The sequence below is a fragment of the Sarcophilus harrisii genome, chromosome 2 (genome assembly GCF_902635505.1).
Source record: "Sarcophilus harrisii chromosome 2, mSarHar1.11, whole genome shotgun sequence".
Classification (NCBI taxonomy): Eukaryota; Metazoa; Chordata; class Mammalia; order Dasyuromorphia; family Dasyuridae; genus Sarcophilus; species Sarcophilus harrisii.
In genome coordinates this window covers 183,265,108-183,289,840 of record NC_045427.1, presented here as the reverse complement: position 1 = coordinate 183,289,840, position 24,733 = coordinate 183,265,108, and the positions used below count along the sequence as shown (strand labels likewise).

At 32.1% G+C, this 24,733-nt stretch overlaps 1 protein-coding gene across 2 annotated transcripts in view; it reads left to right on the top strand.

Annotated features, from left to right (window-relative positions):
* The window catches only part of PXDN (peroxidasin), a 140,741-nt gene that overhangs the window by 85,795 nt on the left and 30,213 nt on the right, over window positions 1-24,733 (top strand). For both annotated transcript variants that reach the window (XM_031951167.1, XM_003757904.4), the window contains 10 exons: window positions 781-852; window positions 1,592-1,663; window positions 4,123-4,292; window positions 8,682-8,799; window positions 11,541-11,710; window positions 13,523-13,795; window positions 17,594-17,710; window positions 18,940-19,098; window positions 20,980-21,092; window positions 24,296-24,452. In XM_031951167.1, the coding sequence (XP_031807027.1) occupies window positions 781-852; window positions 1,592-1,663; window positions 4,123-4,292; window positions 8,682-8,799; window positions 11,541-11,710; window positions 13,523-13,795; window positions 17,594-17,710; window positions 18,940-19,098; window positions 20,980-21,092; window positions 24,296-24,452 (1,421 nt within the window). The remainder of the gene's footprint in view (window positions 1-780; window positions 853-1,591; window positions 1,664-4,122; window positions 4,293-8,681; window positions 8,800-11,540; window positions 11,711-13,522; window positions 13,796-17,593; window positions 17,711-18,939; window positions 19,099-20,979; window positions 21,093-24,295; window positions 24,453-24,733) is intronic.

Below are 24,733 nucleotides of genomic sequence, written 5' to 3'. Positions count from 1 at the left end.
CTAAAGAAGCATTTTTTTAATGGAAGGAATCCATTATTACTACCTTTGCCAATGATATAAATCCAGTGTGGAAAAAAAAAATGATGCCTCAGGTGTTATAAAACTAGGAGAGAATTTTATGTAAATATTTCATGCTTTCTTTTTGTTTATTGAAAACTCCCTTTATTCCCTTATAGTTGATTTCTATTTCCAAGAATAAAATGAGAAAATCTTACTTTTATAGCTGAATAAACTTTTAGAAACATTGTCATTTTATTAATATATTTTGTTTTTATTTAAATTCATTTCCAAATATTTCTCTTCCCCTCTCCTATGCAACAAATCATTATTATTTTTAAAAGACTAGTTCTTCCTATCTCAACTAACCACAATTCAAACAAACAAATATTTTACGAGTACATTCAATGGGCAAGGCTCCATTTAGTATCTATGAAAATAGCACAATAAAAAATTGATTGTGGCTCAAAATATTATTTAAAAAAAGAATATAATTACTAGCTATGAACACATTTGATGATGAAATCACCAGCCTGAGGGGAAAATTGACTAGTTTTAACTAGTCAGATACTTTATTAAGATAATATTGGTTTTATGTAAATTTGATCTTATTAACTTTAAATCTATAAGTATTACTTTTCATTTTAATCTTCATATTTGAATGATCCTTTTATTTCCTATGAAAATTACAGTTAACTTATAATCTGTTTCATAATGGAAAATAATAGTTCTGAAGAAAACTGACAAAAAAGTTTTGATAATTTTTATTTTTTGCTTTTATAGATATCTGCACTTTAATCAGATTGAGACTTTGGATCCAGAATCATTCAACCATCTTCCCAAGCTTGAAAGACTGTAAGTTTTCTTTTCTTTTCTTTCCCTCCCTCCTTCCTTCCTTCCCTGCATTCAATTTCTTCTCCTCCTCCTTCTCTTCCTTTTCTTCTTCCTGCTCCTCATCCTGCTTTTCCTCTTCTTTCTCTTCCTTCTTTTCTCTATCTGTCTCTCTGTCTCTGACTCTCTGTCTTTCTGTTTTTCTCTGTGTGTCTCTCTCTCTGACTGTCTGTCTGTCTGTCTCTCATCTAATCAACGCCAGGAGATTCATTAAGTTAAGTGGGGAAAAATGTATTTTTATTTTTACTATCCTGTGATTAATTGCATTTGTAAACTTATATATTTTACTTTATTTTGTTTAAGAATATTACTCTGAAAAATCTGTTGTAGACATTACACATGAAAAATCCCCTGCCCAAGACAGTAATAATAAGTGATTACCGCCTGGGGTGATATCACTTTATTCATAAATTTTTTTTCTAGTAGGTATTAAGTTTGATCAATATCTATTTTTAGAATTTAAAATACATTTCCACATAGTAGTATAATTTAGAAAATTAACATTATTGACATTTGGTTACAAATTAATTCTGTTTACCTAGCAACTGTTAAGTTGTTTCAACAAACCAAAGGTGATTTAGAGTAATGGTAACAATGCCGCTTTTAAACAAAGCAGAAAATAATCATCTAAATCTCCTAAAAGAATTATTCATATTTAATATACATATGTTATTTCAATTCATTGTATTATTTTATTTAACAGATTTTTACATAACAATCGAATTGCTCACTTAGTTCCTGGAACATTTAGTCACTTGAATTCCATGAAGAGATTGTAAGTAAATTAATATCTTTATTTTTATATTGATTTATTTGTTTGTTTTGTTTTGTTCTGTTTTTTTTTTTTTTTTGGCCAGGATCACACAGTTAGGAAGTGTTAAATGTCTGAGAACAAATTTGAACTCAGGTCCTCCTGACTTCAGGGCTGGTGCTCTATCCCCGGTGCCACCTAGATGCTCCACATGAATACTTTTTAAAATCCAAGCTTCAGTAAAGTTCAATTATAAATTTATGATATGTCCACAACTTCTATTTCTATAATGTTATATAAGTATATAAATGTCTCTTCCTGTAACAGCTTAAAAGCATGTAAATGTTCATGATTTTTTTTTTTGCAGATGAAGAGACTAATACTCAAAAAAGTTTGAATGAACATTTAAAAACTTTCTACTTTCAAGTTAAATCCTCCATTTCCAATTTCATTTTCTTGACCATGATACCATATTAGCATATTAATATATACTTATGCAGAATAGTAATTACTTAGCCATTTTCTTTGATTGGTATCTGTAGGGGTTTATACCAATCAAAAAAATTGTTATAAAAGATACATACAGTGTAAATATTGGTTTTGTTTTGTTTTGGGTTTGTTGACTTAAAAAAATATTTGTTGCAAGTAGTTTGTAGTATATAAAATAAACAGTGAATAAATCTTGATAGATTTTGTAAAAATTAGTGGAGAATATCTTTAAGATCATATTTTAATTCTCCCAATTGTTTTTTTTAAATACATGTTGTATTAATTGCTTATATATTGTAATGTGAAGAAGAAATAATCTCTATCATGCTAATTCTAGTTTTTTGACTGGGGATGAACAGTTTAAGCTTATTTAAAGCTTAAACTTTAATACTTTTAAACTTTAAAAACTTTTAAAAAACATACCTTTTCTTCAAAGACTGCTGGAATCAGAACATTTATCCTTACAATTAGGAATTTTATCAATTAGAAATTTATTTTTCAGTTATTTTCTTTTTTTTTCAGAGGCAATTGGGGTTAAGTGACTTGCCCAGGGTCACACAAGGCACTAGGTAGTATTAAGTGTCTGAAACCAGATTTGAACTCAGGTCCTCTTGACTTCAGGGCTGGTGCTCTCTCCATTGTGCCACCTAACTGCCCCAATTTTTCAGTATTTCAAGTCTTATTTATCCTTCTTGATAGATATTAAGCACAGTGATTCCCATTTTTAATCATCATTTGATTATTCCTAAATATTGCTGTCAGTCAACAAAACATTTATTGAATGCTTACTTTATGAGTTGTGATAGGTATGGTGCAGAAGATACAAAGAAATGCAGAACAGATTTCTTGTTCTCGTGGAATTTAGTGTCTTGTTGAAAAGAAAAGACATACATCCAAGCAGAACTAAAAACTAAAAGTTTTATACAATAAGTGCCAATTAAAGAGGAGCCAGCATGGGTTCACATAAAGAAAGTTGTGTCAGGTTTACCTCATTTTCTGTTTTGACAGGATGAGTACTTTGGGGAAACCACTGCACACGTCTGTGCTTTGGTAAAGGACTTGACCAAGTCTGTCTTAATTTTTTTGTGGAGGAAAAGGGCAAGATGATATAGGTAGATTCATAAGTGGAATGATTTTACAGAAAGCAGATTGATTTATTTCAGCTTAGAAGGAAACGTTTCCTGATATTCTCCTCGTCTTTAGTCTTAATCATCTTGCCTTGTTTATTATTGTTGTCAATGTGTAAAGTGATATGGATGTGTGCTAAATTTTTCAGATTTCCTCATCTGTAAAATTAGGGACTTGAGCATTAATTGCTTCCAAGATTCCTGGATGTTTATTGCCTGGAGCATCCACTTTTAGATTTGTGATCAACCAAAAATCAATCAATATATCAATCAATCAATCAAAATATCATGAGTATTGATTCAGAATTTACCCTGACAAAAAGACAGTTGGGAGTGTAATAGCTATCTTCAGAATTTATAGGAATTTATTTGAATTAAACTTTCTCTGTTTTACCCCAGAGAGAACTTAGTAAAGTCAACGAGTATAAGTTACAGTTAAGTAGATTTCAGTTTACATAAGGGGTAATTTTCCTATAATTGGGAGCTGTCCAAAGATGTTATGAGATTCTGTTTCCTCACCTAAAGTGGGAACATAGGACAGGCATTTTTCAGGGATGATACCGAAGGGATTTGTAGTTCATTCAGTTGAGGTATTTGGGCTAGATAAATTTACAGGAATCTTCTGATTATATTATTCTTAGATTCTGTGGTTCTCTGTACCTAGTTAGATTGTAAGTCTTTTGGAGGGACCATTCTTAATGCAATATATATCATGCATGTCCATGTAGCTCAGGGCTGTGTGTACAGGACATAGTATTTTTTAATTGTATTAAATTTGTATTTTGAACTTTAACATCCTTGCCTGACAATTTTAGCCTTAATTATTTATTCCTAATTTATCTCTGGCTATTTCTTCTTTGTTCAAAGACGATTGGATTCAAATGCTCTTCATTGTGACTGTGAAATCCTGTGGTTGGCAGACCTGCTAAAGACATATGCAGAGTCTGGAAATGCTCAGGCAGCTGCCACCTGTGAATATCCCAGAAGGATCCAAGGGAGATCTGTGGCCACTATAACACCAGAAGAATTGAATTGTGGTGAGTTTTATCTTGGCACAATTTTAATTCACTTTGTCTGAAGTGCTAGCATTGAAATGAGCCCTATGGGATTCCTGGATTGGAATTCTGATTGTGTTTTGGTTTTTCCAAATATGCATGCAACACTATCAGGTCTTAAATAGGCACAGATCCCTATGCAACATCTAGTTATAACTTATCATTAAATTTTTTTAAAAAAATAAATTTCAGGGGAGGGACAGCTAGGTGGTGCAATGGATAGAACACCAGCCCTGAAGTCAGGAGGACCTGAGTTCAAATGTGACTTTAGATACTACTTCCTAGCTGTGTAACCCTGGATAAGTTATTTAACCCCGATTGCCTCAGGGAAAAAAATAATGGTAATTTTAAAAAAGTAAATAAATAAATTTCAGGGGACAGCTAATTGGTGCAGTGGATAGAGCACCAGCCCTGAAGTCAGGAAGACCTGAGTTCAAATCTAGCCTCAGACACTTAACACTTCCTAGCTTGTGACCCTGGACAAGTCACTTAACCCCAATTTCTTCAGCAAAAAATGAAAAATATATATATTTCAGAAAGCTTCTAAGGAATTTTCTATTTCTTCAGTGTCATTTTTTGATAATAAAATTGTTGGTTTTTCTTTTCTATTTCTGAAGGGTAATTGCTTTTTATTAAAAGCAGCTTCTCTTGGTATCTCACACTGTTCATCATAGAGGACATTACTATAATAATTTTCTTAGCTTATCTTATATCTTTGCTGTAGGGACCAGGATTTTAGGAGGAAAAATTAACTTTCTGGAACTCATAAAAAATAAACAATAGCAAATGCAGAAAAGATATTGATATATCTAGAGATAATGGTATAATTAAATAAGTATAAGCTGATGCATCTTAGGATCATAGGGTTTAAAGATGAAGGGAGTTTAAAGGAACATCTGTTCTCAACCTTTTATCTGATAGATTAGCTTAGAATAGGGAAAGTACTTCCCCAAGATAATATAGATATTGAATAGCATAATGGAGATTTAACTGAAGTCTTCTGAATCTATCACTAATCAGTTGTTTGTGAGTTTGGATTTTTGGAGAGAGTTTGTGCTGTCCCTCATTCCCATTTGTCAGCTACCATGACATTTTTGCATACAGATGAGGGGATGCTATCAGTCTCTAGTCTGTTTCTTTCCTTATTTCAAATGAAGTCTAATACTACAATAGTAAGTACTGTATCTATCCTTAAGTTTCATTATGTTGACCCATTATGACCACTGGAGAGAACCAGATGGAAAAGTAAAATTTGAGACTGGTAGAAAATGTTGGTTTATATTTATCACTTGTTCAGTATATTCAGAACACTATTTTGGATACTATAGAGAAAACTATAAAGAAGGGAAACTCTTAAACTGTTTTTCCTACTATCTTAACTGCTATTAAATGTGATAGAAACACATTACATTCCCTATGTATTGTTAATATGTAATATATGAGTGAGATATTACTATCTATTATACCTGGTCCTGAGGTTTTTTCTCTTACTCATCTATTTTTATTTTTTTCTTTTTATTTATTTTCTCTGGATATTCTCAAGAAGTATACTAGTAAAGCCACGTTTGAACTATGATAGAGAAAATGTAATTGTTGTATAGCCTGACAAATGCTGTAGCTAAATTATATTTGTTGTATTTCAAAAGCAGAAATAATATTGACATATTAGTTCAGTGGCTATAAGATTTAGATATCTTGGGTTAAAATTTTGGCCCTGATGATTACTAAACCATATATTCTTATTCAAGTCACTTCTCTCTGGTCCTCAGTTTCATCCCTTGTGTAATAAGGTATTTGGACAAGATCTTATTTAAGTTTCTTCCTAGCTTTAAATTTAATGATCTTATAAGATCACACTGGCAAAACCTATTAAATTTATTTTACTTCTAATGCTATGCATTTTAATATAGCTAATGCCTAATTTCTATATCATTCATTCTGATTTCCTTTATTAGGGAAATGCAGTTTCTGTCATATACATACTATATGTGTGTATGTCTATAATGCACATTCGTAGCTGTATGTGAATATATACACATATACATAATGTAATTATACATTATACACAATTAAATATGTAAATACGTTTGCATGTATATACATATCCTTAGAGATTACTCTTGGAGAAAGAACAAAAAAATAAGAGAGAAGAAAAGAGAATTTCTTGAAATAATTTCCAAGGAGGACCATGCAATCTGATTTAAAGAGGAATATGTCAAAAATAGTAAAGTAGGAACATGTGAATAGAGATTATAGCTTATGAATTGGCTAAAAATAAATCAGAAATCTGTGGTCACCAACTTGTGTTTCCATTTTTATTAATTTGTGATTTCATTAAGGTAATTTGCATTTGACTTTGGCTTTTTGCCATATTCATCCAGATAAGTCATGTTTACTTGGTTTCATTATATGTAGCTTTTATTCTTACTTATGTAAGAATGTTTGTATAAAACCAGAGATGGAATTTAGAGAAGAGACATCTGTAATTAATGGAATATTTGTTCTCAATTCCTTAGGAAACTAAAAGCTCAGGAAAGTGCTCGTCCTAGGTCATATAGGTTGTGAATAACAAAACAGAGATTTGAATTTAGGTCTTCTGAATCCATCACTGTAACTAGGCATAGAGCTATTTATAAATTTGGATTGTTGGGGAGAGTTTATGCTATTCCCCATTCCCATTCATAAGATACCCTGATTCTTTTTGTCAAAAGGAATACAATTGTGTGCATCTGATACAAAAATTATGAAGTATCATGCAAGCAACGTAAAACAAAAATAATATCTTTCATGATTTTGGGGCCTTCACCTATAAAACTGAGATAATAGTATTTGAGTTTACGTATCAGACAGAATTGTTGGTAGTAAAGCCTCCTAGAACTTAAAGAGCTATATAAATATGAAAGAAAAAATAAATAAATTGGGCTTATTTGTGTTAGCCGATTATCAGGAAATGTCCAGAGCATTATATTTGTGATCTTAAACTGGTTTCCCCTTTTTACTTGTTTTGCTTTAAGAATTTTGGTCATGTATTCCCAGGTTTTTTCCTTTAAAAAATCATTCTTTATGAAGAATTTTCAGATGAAGAAATTAAAACCATTTCTAATCATATGAAAAGGTGCTTGAAATCACTATTGATCAGAGAAGTGCAAATTAAGACAACTCTAAGGTACTACCACATACCTCTCAGATTGGCTAAAATGACAGGAAAAGACAATGACAAATGTTGGAGAGGATGTGGGAAAACTGGGACAGTGACACATTGTTGATGGAGTTGTGAACTGATCTAGCCATTCTGGAGAACAATTTGGAGCAATGCCCAAAGGGCTATCAAATTGTACACACATTTTGGTCTAGCAGTGTCTGTACTGAGCTTGTATCCCAAATAGATCAAAAAGGTGGGAAAGGAACCCACATGTGCAAAAATGTTTATAGTAGCCCTTTTTGTAGTGATAAGAAACTGAAAACTGAATGGATGCCCATCAGTTGGAGAATGTCTGAATAAGGTATGGTATATGAAGGTTATGGAATATTATTGTTCTATAAGAAACAATAAGCAGGATGATTTCAGAGAGGCTTGTAGAAATTTGTATGAACTGATGCTAAGTGAGATGAGCAGAACCATTGTACACAGCAAAGCAAGATTGTACAATGATCAATTCTGATGGACATGGTATTTCTCAACAATGAGATAATTCAGGACAGTTCCAATGATCTTGTGATGAAGAGAGCCATCTACACCCAAAGAGAGGACTGTGGGAACTGAATGTGGATCACAACATAGCATTCTTACTCTTTTTATTGTTTGTTTGCATTTTATTTTCTTTCTCATTCTTTTCCTTTTTGATTTAATTTTTCTTGTGCAGCAAGATAATTGTATAAATATGTATGCATATATTGGATTTAACTTATATTTTTACCATGTTTAACTTATATTGGATTATTTGCTATCTAGGGGAAGGGGTAAGGAGAAGGGGGAGAAATTAGAGCATAAAGTTTTGCAAGGGTTAATGTTGAAAAATTATCCATGCATATCTTTTGAAAATTAAAAAGCTTTAATTTTTAAAAAATCATCCTTTAAGTATGGGGCCTTACATAGAGATTTAATAATTATTTGGCATTTCCTTTACAAAGCTTCTTGACTATCAATTTATAAAATTTCTTTGAGACAGATCTTATTAAGTAATTTTCAATTCATTTGTAATGTTCAAAATTAAAAACTAGCCTTTTGTACTGGGAATCATTTGTAGGATTTCATAAAATATTTAACATGGTGCATTTATCACATTCTTTAAAAAAAAGCAAAATATCATCATTTAGTTTGATTTGACAATTTTAAAACAAATAATGTTTCCTTTTCATTTCTTGATACAGAAAGGCCACGGATTACATCAGAGCCTCAGGATGCAGATGTGACCTCTGGGAATACAGTCTATTTCACTTGCAGAGCTGAAGGCAATCCCAAACCAGAAATAATTTGGCTTCGAAACAAGTAAGTTGGAAAAAGAAAAATAACTTAACTGAAGTACAGTAGAGGCTTAATATTTTTGCATGTGAAATAATCACCATGTTATATATATATATACTGAGTATTTAAAACCTATATTCCTTCTTTCATTGAGAGAAGAAAAACAGGAGCTATGTGTTTTTTTTTTTTTTTTGTCTCATTCCTGTCTTTCTTTCTTTTTTCCTGGGCAATCATATTTAGGGGAACTTAAAAAAAAATCCTCAGTCAGATTAACAATTATACTTTGGTCTAAGTTAGAATGCAAATATTTTCTCCTGGACACTTTCCCCCCCAAGTAATAAAACATATTCTGCTTCATTAGGATGTGAGCACCTTTGGGGCTCCATCTTCTTGTTTTTCATTGTATACCCAGTATTTAGCACAATACCTGGCCCATAATAAACTTAATAATTGCTTGTTAACTGAGTATCTTTAACTATATATTGTATTGTCTGGACAAGTGGCAAGAAGAGCTAGTTATTCCTTTTACCTTTGTTCAGATTAAATTCCTTCTTCTTTCTTTTCCCCTCCCCAATTTCTTCTTTTTTTTAGGTTTCTATTCATCCTTTAAGTCTCTTGAGTCTAAATAATTTAGGGAATGGCCCTAGACATTCCCTACTACTACTGGCCCTAGATAGTAGTAAACTGTTGTAATTATCCCCAGAAGGCTTAGCTTAGATGAGGGTGATGTTTTTTGCATTTATTTGTTAAGGTTTCAGGGTATCTTCAAGGGACAAATTTTAGTAACCAGTTGCTTCTGTAATGATTTTGGCATACGTTTCCCTGAACTAAATTTAATTGAGTTCTAAACATGATTCTTGGAAAAAATTTCCTTTAATCCTAAATTGGGAACACAACTTTTGATTTCCCTTTTTTGAGTCTCCCCATACTTATACTGATATCTTCATACAAAACCTACTGTTGTTATTTTTTTTTTTGTAGCTACTAAGTACATATTTAAATAGGTATAATTCTTCAAGGGACATTTAATCTCAAAAAAACATTGGTGCATATGAACATATAAATGGCCAAAAAAAACCCAAAGCAGTGAAATAATTATTTAAATTATATTAAGTGAATAAATCATATGCTGCATGTGTTGGATAAATGAATCTCATTAATAGAAAATGAAGGGTTATCAGGATTTCCCTGCATAGTATCTGTTTTAGATATCATTTCTTTAGTTAGTCAATAAAGATTTGCAGAAGTTAGGAAATTTCAAAAAGTTACTGATCAAGAGGCAGAAGATGTTTTGGCAAATTGATGGAAAGAAGACAGTTTGTTTATTCATAGTTACCAACTTTAGAGAAGGTTTGGAGGCAGAAATAGGATAACCAGAGCAAATAGGTATTTAAAATGATCCTTTCACCCCTAGTTAATATGTGAAATTTAATGCTAAATATATTGGAGAAAGTTTTTTTCCTGTTGTGATTTTTAATCATAATTTTTTTGTAATGAAAAGTTAATACTTTTTAAAAAAGGTTTTCTAATTTCCCCTTCCAGCAAAATATTCCTATACTTCTTTTAAAGAATGCATTGCTTTACACATTGAAGATTGCATTCATTTTATAAATAAAAATTATATTTTCTTCCTGTGTTTAAAAAAAGGTCTATCTTCATCTAGCAAAGATAGTAGTTTTTTTCTCGATTATACCTGTATGATTGAGTGCATTGGCTTTTTTAGAAGTGTTCAAACTTTTACCTGTTGCTACAAATAATGATCTTGTTAAAATCTTTAATGATTTCTGCTGTGTGTTAACTAATGAAAATCTAAATCAAATTCACATCAAAAAGGAAGATAAACTATGGAGTAAGCAAGGCCAAGTGACAGTATGGGATAGTCCCTTTGTCTCTGGTTGGCTCACTTGGCTGAATGGGCAAGTGAAGCTGGAATGTGTAAAGACAGTTGAATGTGGCAGAATTCCAGTTAGAGATTATAATTGTCTAAAGTAATCTTCAAAGTCATGTGCAGAATAAAGCTGTTAAGTACCCTGGGAATCACTCATTAGTAGGCAGCAGAGGTGTTTAGGTTAGTTTGGGAATAGTAGCAATTTGTTGTCTATCATAAGTGTGTGTTAGCAAGGAAAAATTAAGTACAGGTATACTTTTTTTGTTTGTTCAAAAATGCTTTTCATTCTATTTTTCAAAATTATTTTTGTTTTAAATTTTGAGTCAACCAGATCCCAGAAAATATTCTGCCTCTTTAAAAGTAAAATCTTCTGTCTCTTGGTTGTGTTTATTATTAATCATTAAAATTTATTAATTAATTAAGTTAATTAATAAATTATCCATGGAAACAAAATTAATTAATATTATTAAATATTATTTATTATTGTTTCTAAGTCCCTGCCCACTTTAAAATCATTAAACCTATATTTCTATTTCATTCATCAGATATTTATTATACATGTACTATAAGGCATTGTACTAAGACAAAAATGAAACAGTCTTTGTTTGTAAGGAGCTTACATTCTAGCCCAAAAACTATAGAAGCAAGTGCATGTTTCTTTTTTAGGGACTGCCTGTTGCATAAGACTACCCAAGAAGGGAAGCTCTCCTTGAGAGAGGAAGAGGGCGTCAAGATATGGCTACACTTTGGGATTTGTGCAGTCCAGAATTCCAAATTTCCTAATATATTTCTGAGTATCTTTCTTTATGATTAGAGGCATCTCCTCTGCTTGTGTGCTTAAAAACATGTTTAGACCACTAGATTTCTATCTTTACAGTAACGAGCTGAGTATGAAAACAGATTCCCGTTTAAACTTGTTAGATGATGGAACTCTGATGATTCAGAACACTCAGGAGACAGACCAAGGAATCTACCAATGTATGGCAAAAAATGTAGCAGGAGAAGTAAAAACCCAAGAAGTCACTCTCAGATACTTTGGTTCTCCAGGTAAGCTGATATTAGTTAAGGAATTTTCTTTTTTAATCAGGATTATTTTAGATCATATTAAGTGTCTTGCTTTGTTAGCAGCACAATGATGAGCAGGCCAGGCTGGGAAATTTGAAACCAGTGGGCTAGTTAGAACTGTTTATAATCCAACTTTACCTTGAGCATCAGCTATGTAATATTGGGTCCTGGGCACAAGAATGAGTGTGGAGGACTAACACCAATCATAGAAGGATCTAAATTACTGGATAAATCCTTAGGCTCTTCATCATTATTTGAGTGGGTAGGAGAGGTCAGGAACTAAATCAAGGTACATAGCATGCTGTTTTGATGGTGAGTTATTATTGCCATCTTTATTTATAAAGAGTCTAGTGATAATGATAATAATAATCTACAGAATTTTAGTTGAAAATTAACCCAGTTGAATATTATACTGCTGAAGCAAAACTCTTCAAATTTTCAAACAATTGGGGCAGCTAAGAGGTGCAGTGATAGAGTGCCAGCCCTGAAATTAGGAGAATCTGAATTGAAATCTGGCCTCAAACACTTAACACTGCCTAGGTGTGTGACCCTGGGCAAGTCACTTAACTCCAATTGCTTTAGCAAAAAAAAATTTTTTTTTCAAATAATTACCTATTAATATGCTTTCCTTAGCACAAAAACTCACAAATTAATTAGTTACTTTATGAGCAAGAAAATTTAAATAGTTTTTAAATATAACTTTTGGGTTGTAGGGATAACTATCATGGTTTGACATAGATAAGAAGAAAAAGTTATTTTATTTACATACTTTCAACCATTTAGAAGACTAAAACTTAAGTAATATTATAATATTATATATAAAGAAGTTCTTTAATATTACTGTTTATAATAGTGCAAAGTCATAAATCATCCAAATCACAACACTAATAAAGCTCACATTTATATAGGACTATAATAGGCTCTTTAAAGATATCTATATATCTGTCTATCTCTATCTATCTATCTATCTATCATCTATCCACACTTTTTTTTTCTTATACAACTAATGCATGCCTGAGGCCCAGTTGAGCTCCTTTAAAGTTGTACATTTATCTAAACTGGGAAAGAATTTTCAAAGAATCAAATTGTTTGAAATGGATTGATAAATTTGTTTTTCATTCTGAAAACCTGATTAAGTTTCTCCCTGCTACTCCAAGAAAAAGAATAATAGGAGTTCTGAAATCTTGAAAGATTAGTCCCTTAATTACCTGCTATTTTGGGGGAGGAGGGAAGGAGAGAAAAATTTGGAACCGAAAGTTTTGTAAAGGTTAGTGTTGAAAAATTACTCATGCATATGTTTTGTTAATAAAAAGCTTTAATAAAATTAAAAAACAAATAAGAGGAGCAACTAAGGGGTGCAGTGGATAGAGCACCAGCCCTGAAGTCAGGAGAGCTTGAGTTCAAATCTGGCCTCAGACACTTTACACTTCCTAGCTATGTGACTCTGGGCAAGTCACTTAACCCCAATTTCCTCAGCAAGGGAAAAAAAAATTAAGAAAGATTAGTCCTTTAAAAGAGTATCATTATAGCTCAGACCTTATAAAGCACCTGACTTTAGTTAGTAAATTGTTTCCTCCAAGATAATGAAGTCTTTTGTTTTAAAAGTGTTTTGTTTTTTTTTTTGTATTTAACCCCCTTTGAGTATTATCCATTGCAAAGATAGATGGTGTTGGCACCAAAGTGAATATTTCCTGCTATTCAGATATGTAGACAAAGCAGGGTATTATGTCTATGGAAATGGCTTCAAGGCTTTAATTTCTTTCTTTTTCTTGTTCTTTCTTACTTTTGGAATAGCCAGACCCAGTTTTGTCATCCAGCCACAGAACACAGAGGTGTTGGTTGGAGAAAGTGTCACTTTGGAATGTAGTGCTACAGGTCACCCACAACCTCGAATTACCTGGACAAAAGGTGACAGGACACCCTTGCCAACTGATCCACGTGTCAACATTACTCCTTCTGGTGGTCTTTATATAGAAAAAGTAATACAGGAAGATAGTGGAGAATATATATGTTTTGCAGCCAATAATATAGATAGTATCCATGCAACAGCTCACATCATTGTACAAGGTAAGTGCCATAAAAAAATGGAAGAAGAAACATTTGTTTGCAAATGATGGATGAGTTTTTGTATAGCTGAAATGGATCTTAGTGGTTATCTGATATAAGCTGTTCTTTGCACTCTTTACATTTAGATAAGAAAACTGAGGCCATAAAGCTTAAGTAACTTGCAGGTCATACTCTCAGGATCCAGAATTAAATCAAACACAGGTTTCTAGATTTCCATTCCAGTTCTTCTTCCATTACTTCATTATTTTGGCTTCTCTCTATACTTCTTTTTGCATATTCATATATGTTAATATTCTTAACATATAATGTTAACTTTTTTCACATATAATGTTACATACAATATTAACAATGTTACCTCTTTTAAAAGTATTTTATGTCAATAAGTAGTCCCCTCCATGCCTTCCCTATCCCCAAGGTTATGGATAAATACATATTTCTTGCTTTGGTGATACCATACATATCTTTCAAACCTTAACTCAAATGCAATTTGAATTGTTATCAAAGTGGAATTACACAATTTGAAAGTTGGCTATCCTCAAAGGCCACCTAGTCCAACTCAGGTATAAAATCTCACTATAATGTACCTGATAAATCATTGTTGGAAATAGGGAAAAGAAATCAGCATTTCTATAGCAGGCACTATGCTACCCACATTAAAATCTCATTTGATTCTCACATCAGTGAAGTAGATTTATCATCCCTCTTTTACAGTTTAGAACATTGAGACAAACAGAGGTGAAAGGACTTCTCCAGATGGTAATTCTCTGAGGTCATATTTGAACTCAGGACTTATTGATTCCAAGCCCATTGGGAGATACAGTATACAAACAAATATATACAAAGCGTGCTATGTAAGTGATAAGGAGGAAATAACAGGAGATCAGACAGAGGATTAAGAGGGGTTAGGAAAGGCTCCCCATAGAAATAAATGTAAACTGTTTGCATTTTTGTTTTTTTTCCCAGGTTATTTTCACTTTCTGAATCCAATTCTCCCTGTGCAACAAGAGAACTGTTCGGTTCTGCACACATATATTGTATCTAGGATATACTGTGACATATTTAACATGTATAAGACTGCTTGCCATCTAAGGGAGGGGGTAGAGAGAGGGAGGGAAGGGAAAAGTCGGAACAGAAGTGAGTGCAAGGGATAATGTTGTAAAAAATTACCCTGGCATGGGTTCTGTCAATAAAAAGTTATAATTATGAAAAAAAAGGAAAGGATCCCCATAAAAGAAAGGATATAGCCTCTGAAGTCCTTTCCTATTACCTATTACCTATATGTTTCTAAAATTCATACACCGATAAGGATTACCAAATTGCCAGTGCCATGAAATTTTTTTTAAGGGTAATTAACTACATTTGTACTTATGTGACTATATCAGACACAGCAATGAACTATTCTAATTATACAAATGAACTAATGAATCACCAATCCAGAAGCAGAGTACAATCAATCAATCAACATTTATTAAATGTTTACTAAGTTCAAGCTCTGAGCTAAATTCTGGGTTGCAAAAAGAGGCAAAAGCCATTCCCTGCCCTCAAGAAACTTAAAATTGAATGGTCCAAATAAAAGGATTGCCCATGTACGGATGATGTAAGATGTATAGATATCACAAAGATTGACAAGATACAAAATAGAAGAAAAAAATTTCCCACAACATCTAGAATTAGAAAAACAATAATTCTCATTTCTTAGATTAAATACACAAATATTTGAAGGATAATATTCAACATATAATATGGTAATATTTAACATTATCTAAAGTGAAACTCATATTTCCCAACAAAACAGCCCTTCCTCTGTGCTGCCTCATTTCTATTAATGATGTCACTCTTCTTGCAATAACTCATATTTGAAACATTACAGTTATCCTTGACTCTTCCATCATCCTTATTCCCCTATAGTTATCCTTAACTCTTCCATCATTCTTACTCCCCTACTTATCCTATCAGTAATCATATCTTGACAATTCTACTTCCTCAACATTTATCAAAGTTGTGCTCTCTTTACTTATATATTCGTTCCCTTAGTTCAAGATATAATTACTTCTTGCTTCAACTATTGCAATAGCCTTTTCATTGATTTTTTTTCTTCTCCATTATAATCCATCTCCCTCAAATTGCCAAATTGGTATACTTAAGATAAATCTCTAACTATTCACCTGTTCTGTTATAAATTTTTGATATCTTCCTATTATTTTTGAGGTAAGATACAATCAAATCTTCAAAGTTGCATTGAATTCTCTCCATAATATGGCTTTCAGCTGTCCTAGTTTTTATTTCATATTTTTCTCCTTCCTTTACTGTTAAACTAGCTATAACAGTTTTTTGTACATTTAATTTGATTATCTACCTTTTTGTTTTTGCCAGATCTTAGTCCCTCATATCTTGATATATTCCTTTTTTCAGTTCCACCTTATAGAAGCCTTTGCCTCCTTCAAAGTATGACTTCAGTGCTACCTCCTAGATGAGGCCTTTCCTAGCCTCCTTCTTCTCCCAGTTGTTATTGTTCTGTAGTGGTTGAAATTTTTTGAGCATTTTTCAGCTTTACTAATTTGTATTTAGTAGGATATTAACTCCTTGAAGGCAAGGGACATTTTTTTGTTTTTGTCTTTATGTCCTGACAATCTAGTATGATGTGTTGCCCAGAGTAGATGGTTACTAAAGGTAGGTTGAATTGAACTAGGACACCAAGTAAAGATTTCAGTGCAGGAATATCATTTGAGACTTGGTAGGACAAAGGTTATAATTAGAATGTGCCAGTAGTAGAGAATACAACTGAGATAAAAGAGGTGACAAATAAATTATATATATGAAGACTACCTGGAGCTAGGAAGTAATGGAATAAGTAGATCAGTAGACAAAGAAGTACAAATGATATTGTGATGAAAATTTGTTATATTCAGCATAATTGAAAGGAAGAAATAAAGGAGGAGTTTGATAAGCAGATGATAGAGATGTCAGACTTCATTTGTTGGATCTTTCTCTGATAAAAGTTAAATCGATAATTACTTCTTGACTTGTTTTAATGATGATTTCATCTTCCTGAGAGGTGAAAGAAGCAACATAAATAGCTAATATTCTATTTTTTATTTTCATCATTAAGGAAGACTGCAATGCACAAATCAACATGATAGGAACTGATTGGGGAAAACACATTTAAACAAATATATTGGGAAAACTTTGATTTCCAATATCTGTCAAGAAGTGATATATCTATTAGAATAATACTTCCTAATAATTAGAGCTATACAGAAATAGAACTGAGCTACTTCTAGAGATTATGGATTCTACTTCACTGGTAGAAGAATGGATGAAGCATAGAATGGTTTATTTTGACCAAAGAGATAAAATTAGAAAGGTAAGATAGTGCCAAAAGATTGGGAACGGCCTTGATTGCCACACAAAAGAATTCATATTTACTCAGTTGAATAAGAAAACTTTAAATACCTGCCATGTGCCTGGCAATTTATTTGGTATTACAGATACAAAGACAAAAATAAAACTCTTAAAGAAAATTTTGTATAAAGTAAATATTTGCTTCCAGGTGTTCTGATACAAGAATCCTGCATTTTCCATGCTATATGTCATACTTACACTTCCAATAGAAAAGTGGTCTAAATAAACTCAAGGAAATCATCAGAAAATTCATTTTTTAAAAAAATAATGTACAGAATATAGAAGGAAGTGTTCTTCATATACTTTCTGTTTTTAAATTAGAGTAATTTATATCTGTACTATAATACTTGGAAATTATTCTTTTTTTGAGGTTATTAATTTATTTTCTTCCTGCAGCTGTGCCCCATTTCACTGTTACTCCTCAAGATAGAGTGGTTATTGAGGGTCACACAGTTGATTTCCAGTGTGAAGCACAGGGCTATCCACAACCAGTTATTGCCTGGACTAAAGGAGGTAATATTTCTAATATTGTGCTTCTCTTTTTCTTCTCTCTTACCCCCAAAACACTTTCAAAGTTATGAAAAGTATAATTTTCTGTTATTCATATAGGTGTCTAGGGTAAACTGCCCCATTTTTTCCCCTGTCTGTCTAGGACTTACTGAGCTGAACCTCGATGACCTGGGTCTTCTCAAAGTTGACCCTCTGACCCTGAGACATGATTTATTCTTTGTGGATTCCTAAAATTCCCACATATGCAATGCTTTCATTGACAGGAATATCATTACCTCAAATGCTGAGAAAATCTGGCTTTATTGAGGGGATACTGGATTGGCCAATTCTGAATTTATAATTTATAATCTCTTTCCCCAACTAGTCCCTCTACAGTGGGCCATCTGGATTAAGTTATAAGTTGCCAAATGACATAAGATAAGCAAGAGGTATTTTGGGACAGTCATGTAGGAGGTTGGGTGGAACTGGGAGGAGAGTTGTATATTAAAGGGGGAAAAAAGCTTATAATCTATGTAAGTCTAAACTTTCTTGTACTATTTTTAATATTGATGCTGACATATTACAAATATTTATATTGTACTGTGTTTAATATGTTTGTTTCTTTCATATTTTGTTAGCTAATTATGTTATTTTATAATTTTGATTGGCCATAAAATGATATATGTAGCCTAGACATCAGAGAAATGAGTTTTGGTCCCAGAGTACCTTCTCTGATCACACTGGTTTTGGTTTTTCCTGGTGAAGAATTCCCCCTACCAAAGCAGATTCGTACTTGTTCTTCAAATCACAGTCTTGAGGACAAAGACACCTTAGGGCACTAAAAGATAAAGTAACTTGTTAAAAATTACATACCCACTATATTGGGGTGTGCTGGTATAATGTTTAACAACCATATTGCTAACATGACATGTTTTTAAGTTTGATCTGCATTATTAACATTACCTCCGTTGCTATCTTAAGTCTAGGCAATAAACTATAAGCTAAACCATGATTTTCAGTGTTTTCAAATTTCTAAAGTATAATTGTTCATATTGAAAATTTAACAGATACTCTTCTAAAGGATGTTTGAGCAAGCTTCAGCAAATTACATTCCTCCCCATCAGTATGTATCAGAGGTAGATTTTAAAACCAGAGTTTCCTCTTTTCTAGCTAGTTCTCTATCACACTACCTTGCTTCTTTGTTTAGCCTTACAGTTCTAAGGAAACAACATACTGATAATTTTTTTTTTCAGGGAGTCAACTTTCAGTAGACAGAAGACATCTAGTTCTTTCATCAGGAACTTTGAGGATTTCAAGAGTCGCCCTTCATGACCAAGGACAGTATGAATGTCAAGCTGTCAATATCATAGGCTCTCAGAGGGTGACTGTACACTTGACAGTGCAGCCTAGAGGTAAAATCTAATTGGGTATGGGGTGTGGAGGGGGAATGGTGAACATTTGTCTTAGATCAAATATATTTATTCAAGTTTACCGACTTTCGTTTGCTGTTCCTTATTAGAAATTACATATTTCATTTTTAAAATTTGGATTCATAAAGCTTGCAGTTAAGTCATATCATTGCTCATTAACTCTGGCTTTAAATTTCAGAAAAGTTTGTAAGCATATGGGGAACAATATTTTCTTTTAGTTCTGTTAAAGCAGCATAATAACATTTACAGAACTGACATTCTTGTCTAATGACTGAGTAGTAAGGAATTATTTATAAACTGGGGAAATTGCTGTTCTTTGATAAATGAGATCCTTATTTAATTTTAAAAAACCTATTTTCAATTAAGAAAGCTTTATTTACTCTCATGATATTTAAATATCCTGCCAAACTTCACTCCTAAGGTAATTCTATGTTAATGTAGCATTTTAATAGAATCTGCTTCATTTTATTTCCTAGTTCCCTGGCCATTTGGTTCTATTTTTCCACTTCTTGATTCTTGCTTTTCAGCCTTTCTAATCAGTTTATATTTCAACGATCACTGATTTCAGGTGTTGCGGTAGGTACTATTCCCCCAATGGATTGCATTTTCACCATGAGTTGGTGGAGGGGTTTGTTGAATTGTTGTGACCAAAACCATTCATGACTAGGTGTCCAATCTTCTGCTTAAACCTTGCTCATTTGAATACCCAGCTTTGTATCCAATTGTTTTCTTCTAATGTCCTCTTTAAAACTTCCTGTACCTGTACCGTACCTGTACCAAACTGTTCAAAGTGTAGGAATAGACTACTTCAGGCATAGTTCAGTAGAATGGGGGATGATAGAGCTGGAGATTGTAGCATAGCCAGGATGCCAAGTGAGAGAATAGAGACCAATATTTGAGGGAGCTTCTAAGGCTGTCCATGGAAATCCCCTATAATCTATTGTCATCCTTTTCAGTCTTATTTTATATTATTTTTCCTTATACATGGTATGTTCTAGCTGACATAGATTGCTAATTGTTTTCTGACTTCTCCATTATATATCCCAAGTCTCTCCTTCCTGTTTGAAATGTATTTTTTTATTTATCTTAGATCAAATATATTTATTCAAGTCCAATGACTTTCATTTACTGTTCCTTATTTGAATCTCTACTGAATCTTTTTTCCTTTCAAGGCTCTTTTGTGATGCTACCAATTATTAGTTATTTACACTATTGCTAAGACTTACCCATTCTCTAAATCTCTCCATTGTGCTCCTCATTTTCATATCACCAGTGCCCTATCTTTACAGTTACCCTGTAATTATATTGTATGTATCTTATTTATACATTTGTATATACATCATAACTAATGACCCATCATCTCTAGTTAACTTCTAGTTATGTTGCATGTATCATCTGTATAGATGACATCTCTCCCGTTACACTATAAGCTTGTTGAGAACAGAAATTGTCATTTTTGCTTTTATAACATCAGTACTTGGCACAGATGAAGTGCTTAATAATAATAATAAGTGCTTTATTGGTTGATCATTTGTAATACATACATATATGTGTGTGTGTGTGTGTGTGTGTGTGTTACAATCTCCATTCTTCCTACTCTTACCCACATTTCCACGGTAAAATGTCATCTTAAGGAGACTAGAAACTGTCTTTTATTATTATCTAGCATCTTAGCATAGACTTTATGCTTGATTTTTTTTATATATGAGTGCTAAAAAATGTATATTGATGAGAATTGAATGATTTTTTTGGTTAGAGAGAAGGGTTATCATGTTTTCAGTTTCTATTGGTAATTCCTTGCAATTTATTATGGGTTTTTATCATCTCTGCCCATTGAATAGTCACATGTCACTTTTCTTCTAGTTACTCCTGTGTTTGCCAGTATTCCAAGGGATATGACAGTTGAAGTTGGCACCAATGTGCAGATTCCTTGCAGTTCTCAAGGAGAGCCTGAGCCAGTAATAACATGGAATAAGGTAAGAATAAGATAATAAAGTAATCTCTGTTGCTGGATTTCTTAAGAAGTGTAATATTTAGATTTGCTTGTCCTATTTCTTAGCAGAAAGCAGCAGAGAAGATTCACAAAAGACAAATTTGGGGCTGTGTCCCTAAAATTTTATATTTAATTTTTATTTATTTATTTTGATTAATTTTTTTTATTTCCAAAACTCAAGCTTGCATAATTTTTCAATATTGACCCTTACAAAACCTTGTATTCCAAAATTCCTCATTCTCCCCATCCCCTCCCCCAGATAGCAAGTAATCCAGTATATGTTAAACATGTTAAAATATATGTTAAATACAATATATGTATACATATTTATACAATAATCTTGCTGCATAAGAAAAATCAGATCAAAAAGGGAAAAAATGAAGAAGAAAACAAAATGCAAGCAAACAATAACGAAATAAGTGAAAATGTACTGTTGTGTTCCACACTCATTTCCCACAGTCCTCTTTCTGGGTGTAGATGGTTCTCTTCATCACAAGATCATTAGAACTGGCCTCAGCCATCTCATTGTTGGAAAGATCACATCCATGAGATATATCTAATTTTTAAAAATGAAATACCAACAAATGAATAATTAACAATGTTACAGGCACAATCTAAATGAAAATAGGCAAAGAAACTAAGAGGTACTGCTACTGCAATTTATATCATTATTTAACTCTGTCCTTTTTGCCAACCAACCTCCTTCCCATGCTTGATGCCAATATACAATATATTATATGTGTATATTTACGTTGTATCTTCATGTTTATAATACAGTGCATGAGTATATGTTCACAGAGGTATACAATGCAAATGTATATATTATGTATATCTGTATATATATACATGTATGCATAATCATAGATATATGTTTAACATACTTGCAAAACTTCAAATGGATTATTAGTGACCAACTTAATTATTTACTTTGTTTTTGCATATATACAAGTCATGTTTATCTCTTATCATATTAAACATAATATGTTTAGCATGATTCTACATTTTCTGCATATTCTACATGTAATACAATATGCCCTTCTGTTTCTTCCTTATGCTACTTGCTATAAGATTTCATTTTTGGACCTAGAATCTTAATAAACATTTATTCAAATTGATGAATTTGAAAAGGAGGAAAAAAGTAATAAATTGAATAATAGGACTTAAAACTTGTAGGGCTCAAATCCTGTCTTTCTGATTAATCATTTCTGCTTCCCCTCATTCAATTCAATAAACATTAAACACCCACAGAGTGCAAAGCACTGCATAGTACTTGTGATACAGACATAAAAAAATTCTTATTTAGTTTTAATATATAGATTTAAATATTTTAATATATATTTATATTATTTTACATTTAAATATTTTTAAATATAGAAACTTAGATTTAAACATTTTAAGTTAAACAATAATGGTCAATAAAAACAATTAATAAACATTCACAATAATGTAACAAGTTCTTATCTAATCACCTCTTCCATTTGACAAGAAATGACCAAAAGAATGAACAAGTATGCAAATAATATGAAGTTCTTTCCTTTTCTAGATCTGTTCAAACAACTGCCCTTCTTTGCCAAGTTTTCTCAACCGTTTTGTTTTATAGATAAGGAAACTAAATTCTAGAAAAGTTAAATGATTTGTCCAAACTGGAGTCAGAGCTAAAATTATGTGTCCTGACTCTCAGCACATTTTATTGTCTATATGATGAAAATATATGAAGTTTCTTAAGAGGATGAACATTGCAAAAGCCCCAAAGTGATGTTTGCTTTGGAAAAGTGTTTTCCACACCTACAACATTTATAGAAGTAGGGAATTGCCTATTCATAAAGTTGTATTTGGTCAGGAGTAAGTGAAAAACCCCTGTGAGTTTTTTAGGGTAGAAATTCTTTTTGGTTTATGATAGATCTCTCTGGCATTCTTGTGAATATTGCAAATTCCTGAGGGAAATGGGGAAAAATTTGTCTGCATTTGTAATTGAAGGAAATATTAAATTTCAATTAGAGATTAGAGAAAATAGAAATTTATTTTTCTGATCCACCCTTAAAGAACCTCTGATTTAAGTTAATAGAAGTTTGGATAGGGAAAAAAGTAAAGAGAAAAGTGCCTATTTATGTGCCAGGCACTATAAAACAAAAGAGTTGAGAAAACTTGTCAAAGAAGGACAATTTGAACAGATCTAGAAGAGAAAAGAACTAAATATTATTTGTATACTTGTTCATTCTTTTGGTTATTTCTTGTCGAATGGAGGGGATGATTAGAGAAGAGCTTTTTATATTATTTTGAATGTTTATTGATTGTTTTTGTTAACTTATTGTTTGCCTTAATATTTAAATGTTTCTATATTTTAAAATATTCAAATATGAAATAATATATTGCTGTTTTGCAAATAATATCTTATTTCATCCTCTCAATAACCTTGGGAAATAGATGCTCTTATTATCCCTATTTTACAATTGAGGATACCGAGGCAAACAAAGGTTAATTTTTTTGCTCAGGATAATAGAGCCTAGTAATTGTCTGAGATAATATTTGAATTCATATCTTCCTGACTCCAGATCCAACATATCACCACTATATCACCTGGCTGCCTTTTTTATAGGGAAGTAGGAGAGAGTCATACCCTTCTTTTTTCCTTTTCTTTTGCAAAATACTCCCAGTGGAGTTGAAGACCTCATCTTCTGGTTGTGGAAATAGAGATCATGTGACTTGGTCTCAAACTGAGAAAACTTCATCCAATTAGTCCCATTCAGGAGTAAAAAAGGACTTTTATGATTTTACTTTATGTTTTAAGTCAGAAAGGCCATTTGAATTTTAGAGGGTTCTCTTTAATACCCTCAGTTTGAAAACTTTGTTAAAATTGCAATAGCTAAGAATATGACTCAAGACATATACTATACTTTTTAAGTGTTTTTTTTTTTCACTTTCAGAAAGTTTTTTTTTTTTTAGTGAATTGTTATTGTTTCCATCTCCTTGAGGTATTAAGTTAATAGATGTTAGAATACTACTTATTCCTAATGTTTGGTGTTGAATGAAATAGATCAAATTCTTTCTGAAGCTCAATTTTGTGCTGGGCTAAAGGCACTTCTCTATTAATTCCAACCTGCAGAATCATTTAAGAGAAAAGCAAGTGAAAGTAAGTCTGAATCTTCCCCTAACTTCCAAACAATTGGTTGTTCTATTTTGTTCTAGGATGGAGTACAGGTAACTGAAAGTGGCAAATTTCATATTAATTCTGAGGGATTTCTCACCATAAATGACGTTGGACCAGCTGATGAAGGTCGCTATGAATGTGTTGCTCGAAACACTATTGGATATTCCTCAGTTAGTATGGTCCTAAGTGTTAATGGTAAGTCTTAGTCATGCTAATAAGAATTATTTCTTATAATTTGTACAAATATTAAAACCCTACAATGTAAAAACCAAATTGCTCATTTGGAAATATTTGAATTGAGAATTGTAGAGAAGAAAGGGATGTTATAGGTTAGATAGACAGAATTCCTTATTTTATAAATGTGGAAACTAAGGCATGTGAGATGTCTCACTCAAAGACACATAGCTAAGCCAGTACATAAATTCCCAATTTGGTGTTCTTCTCACTACACCAGACCATCTTTAATTCAGCTTGAT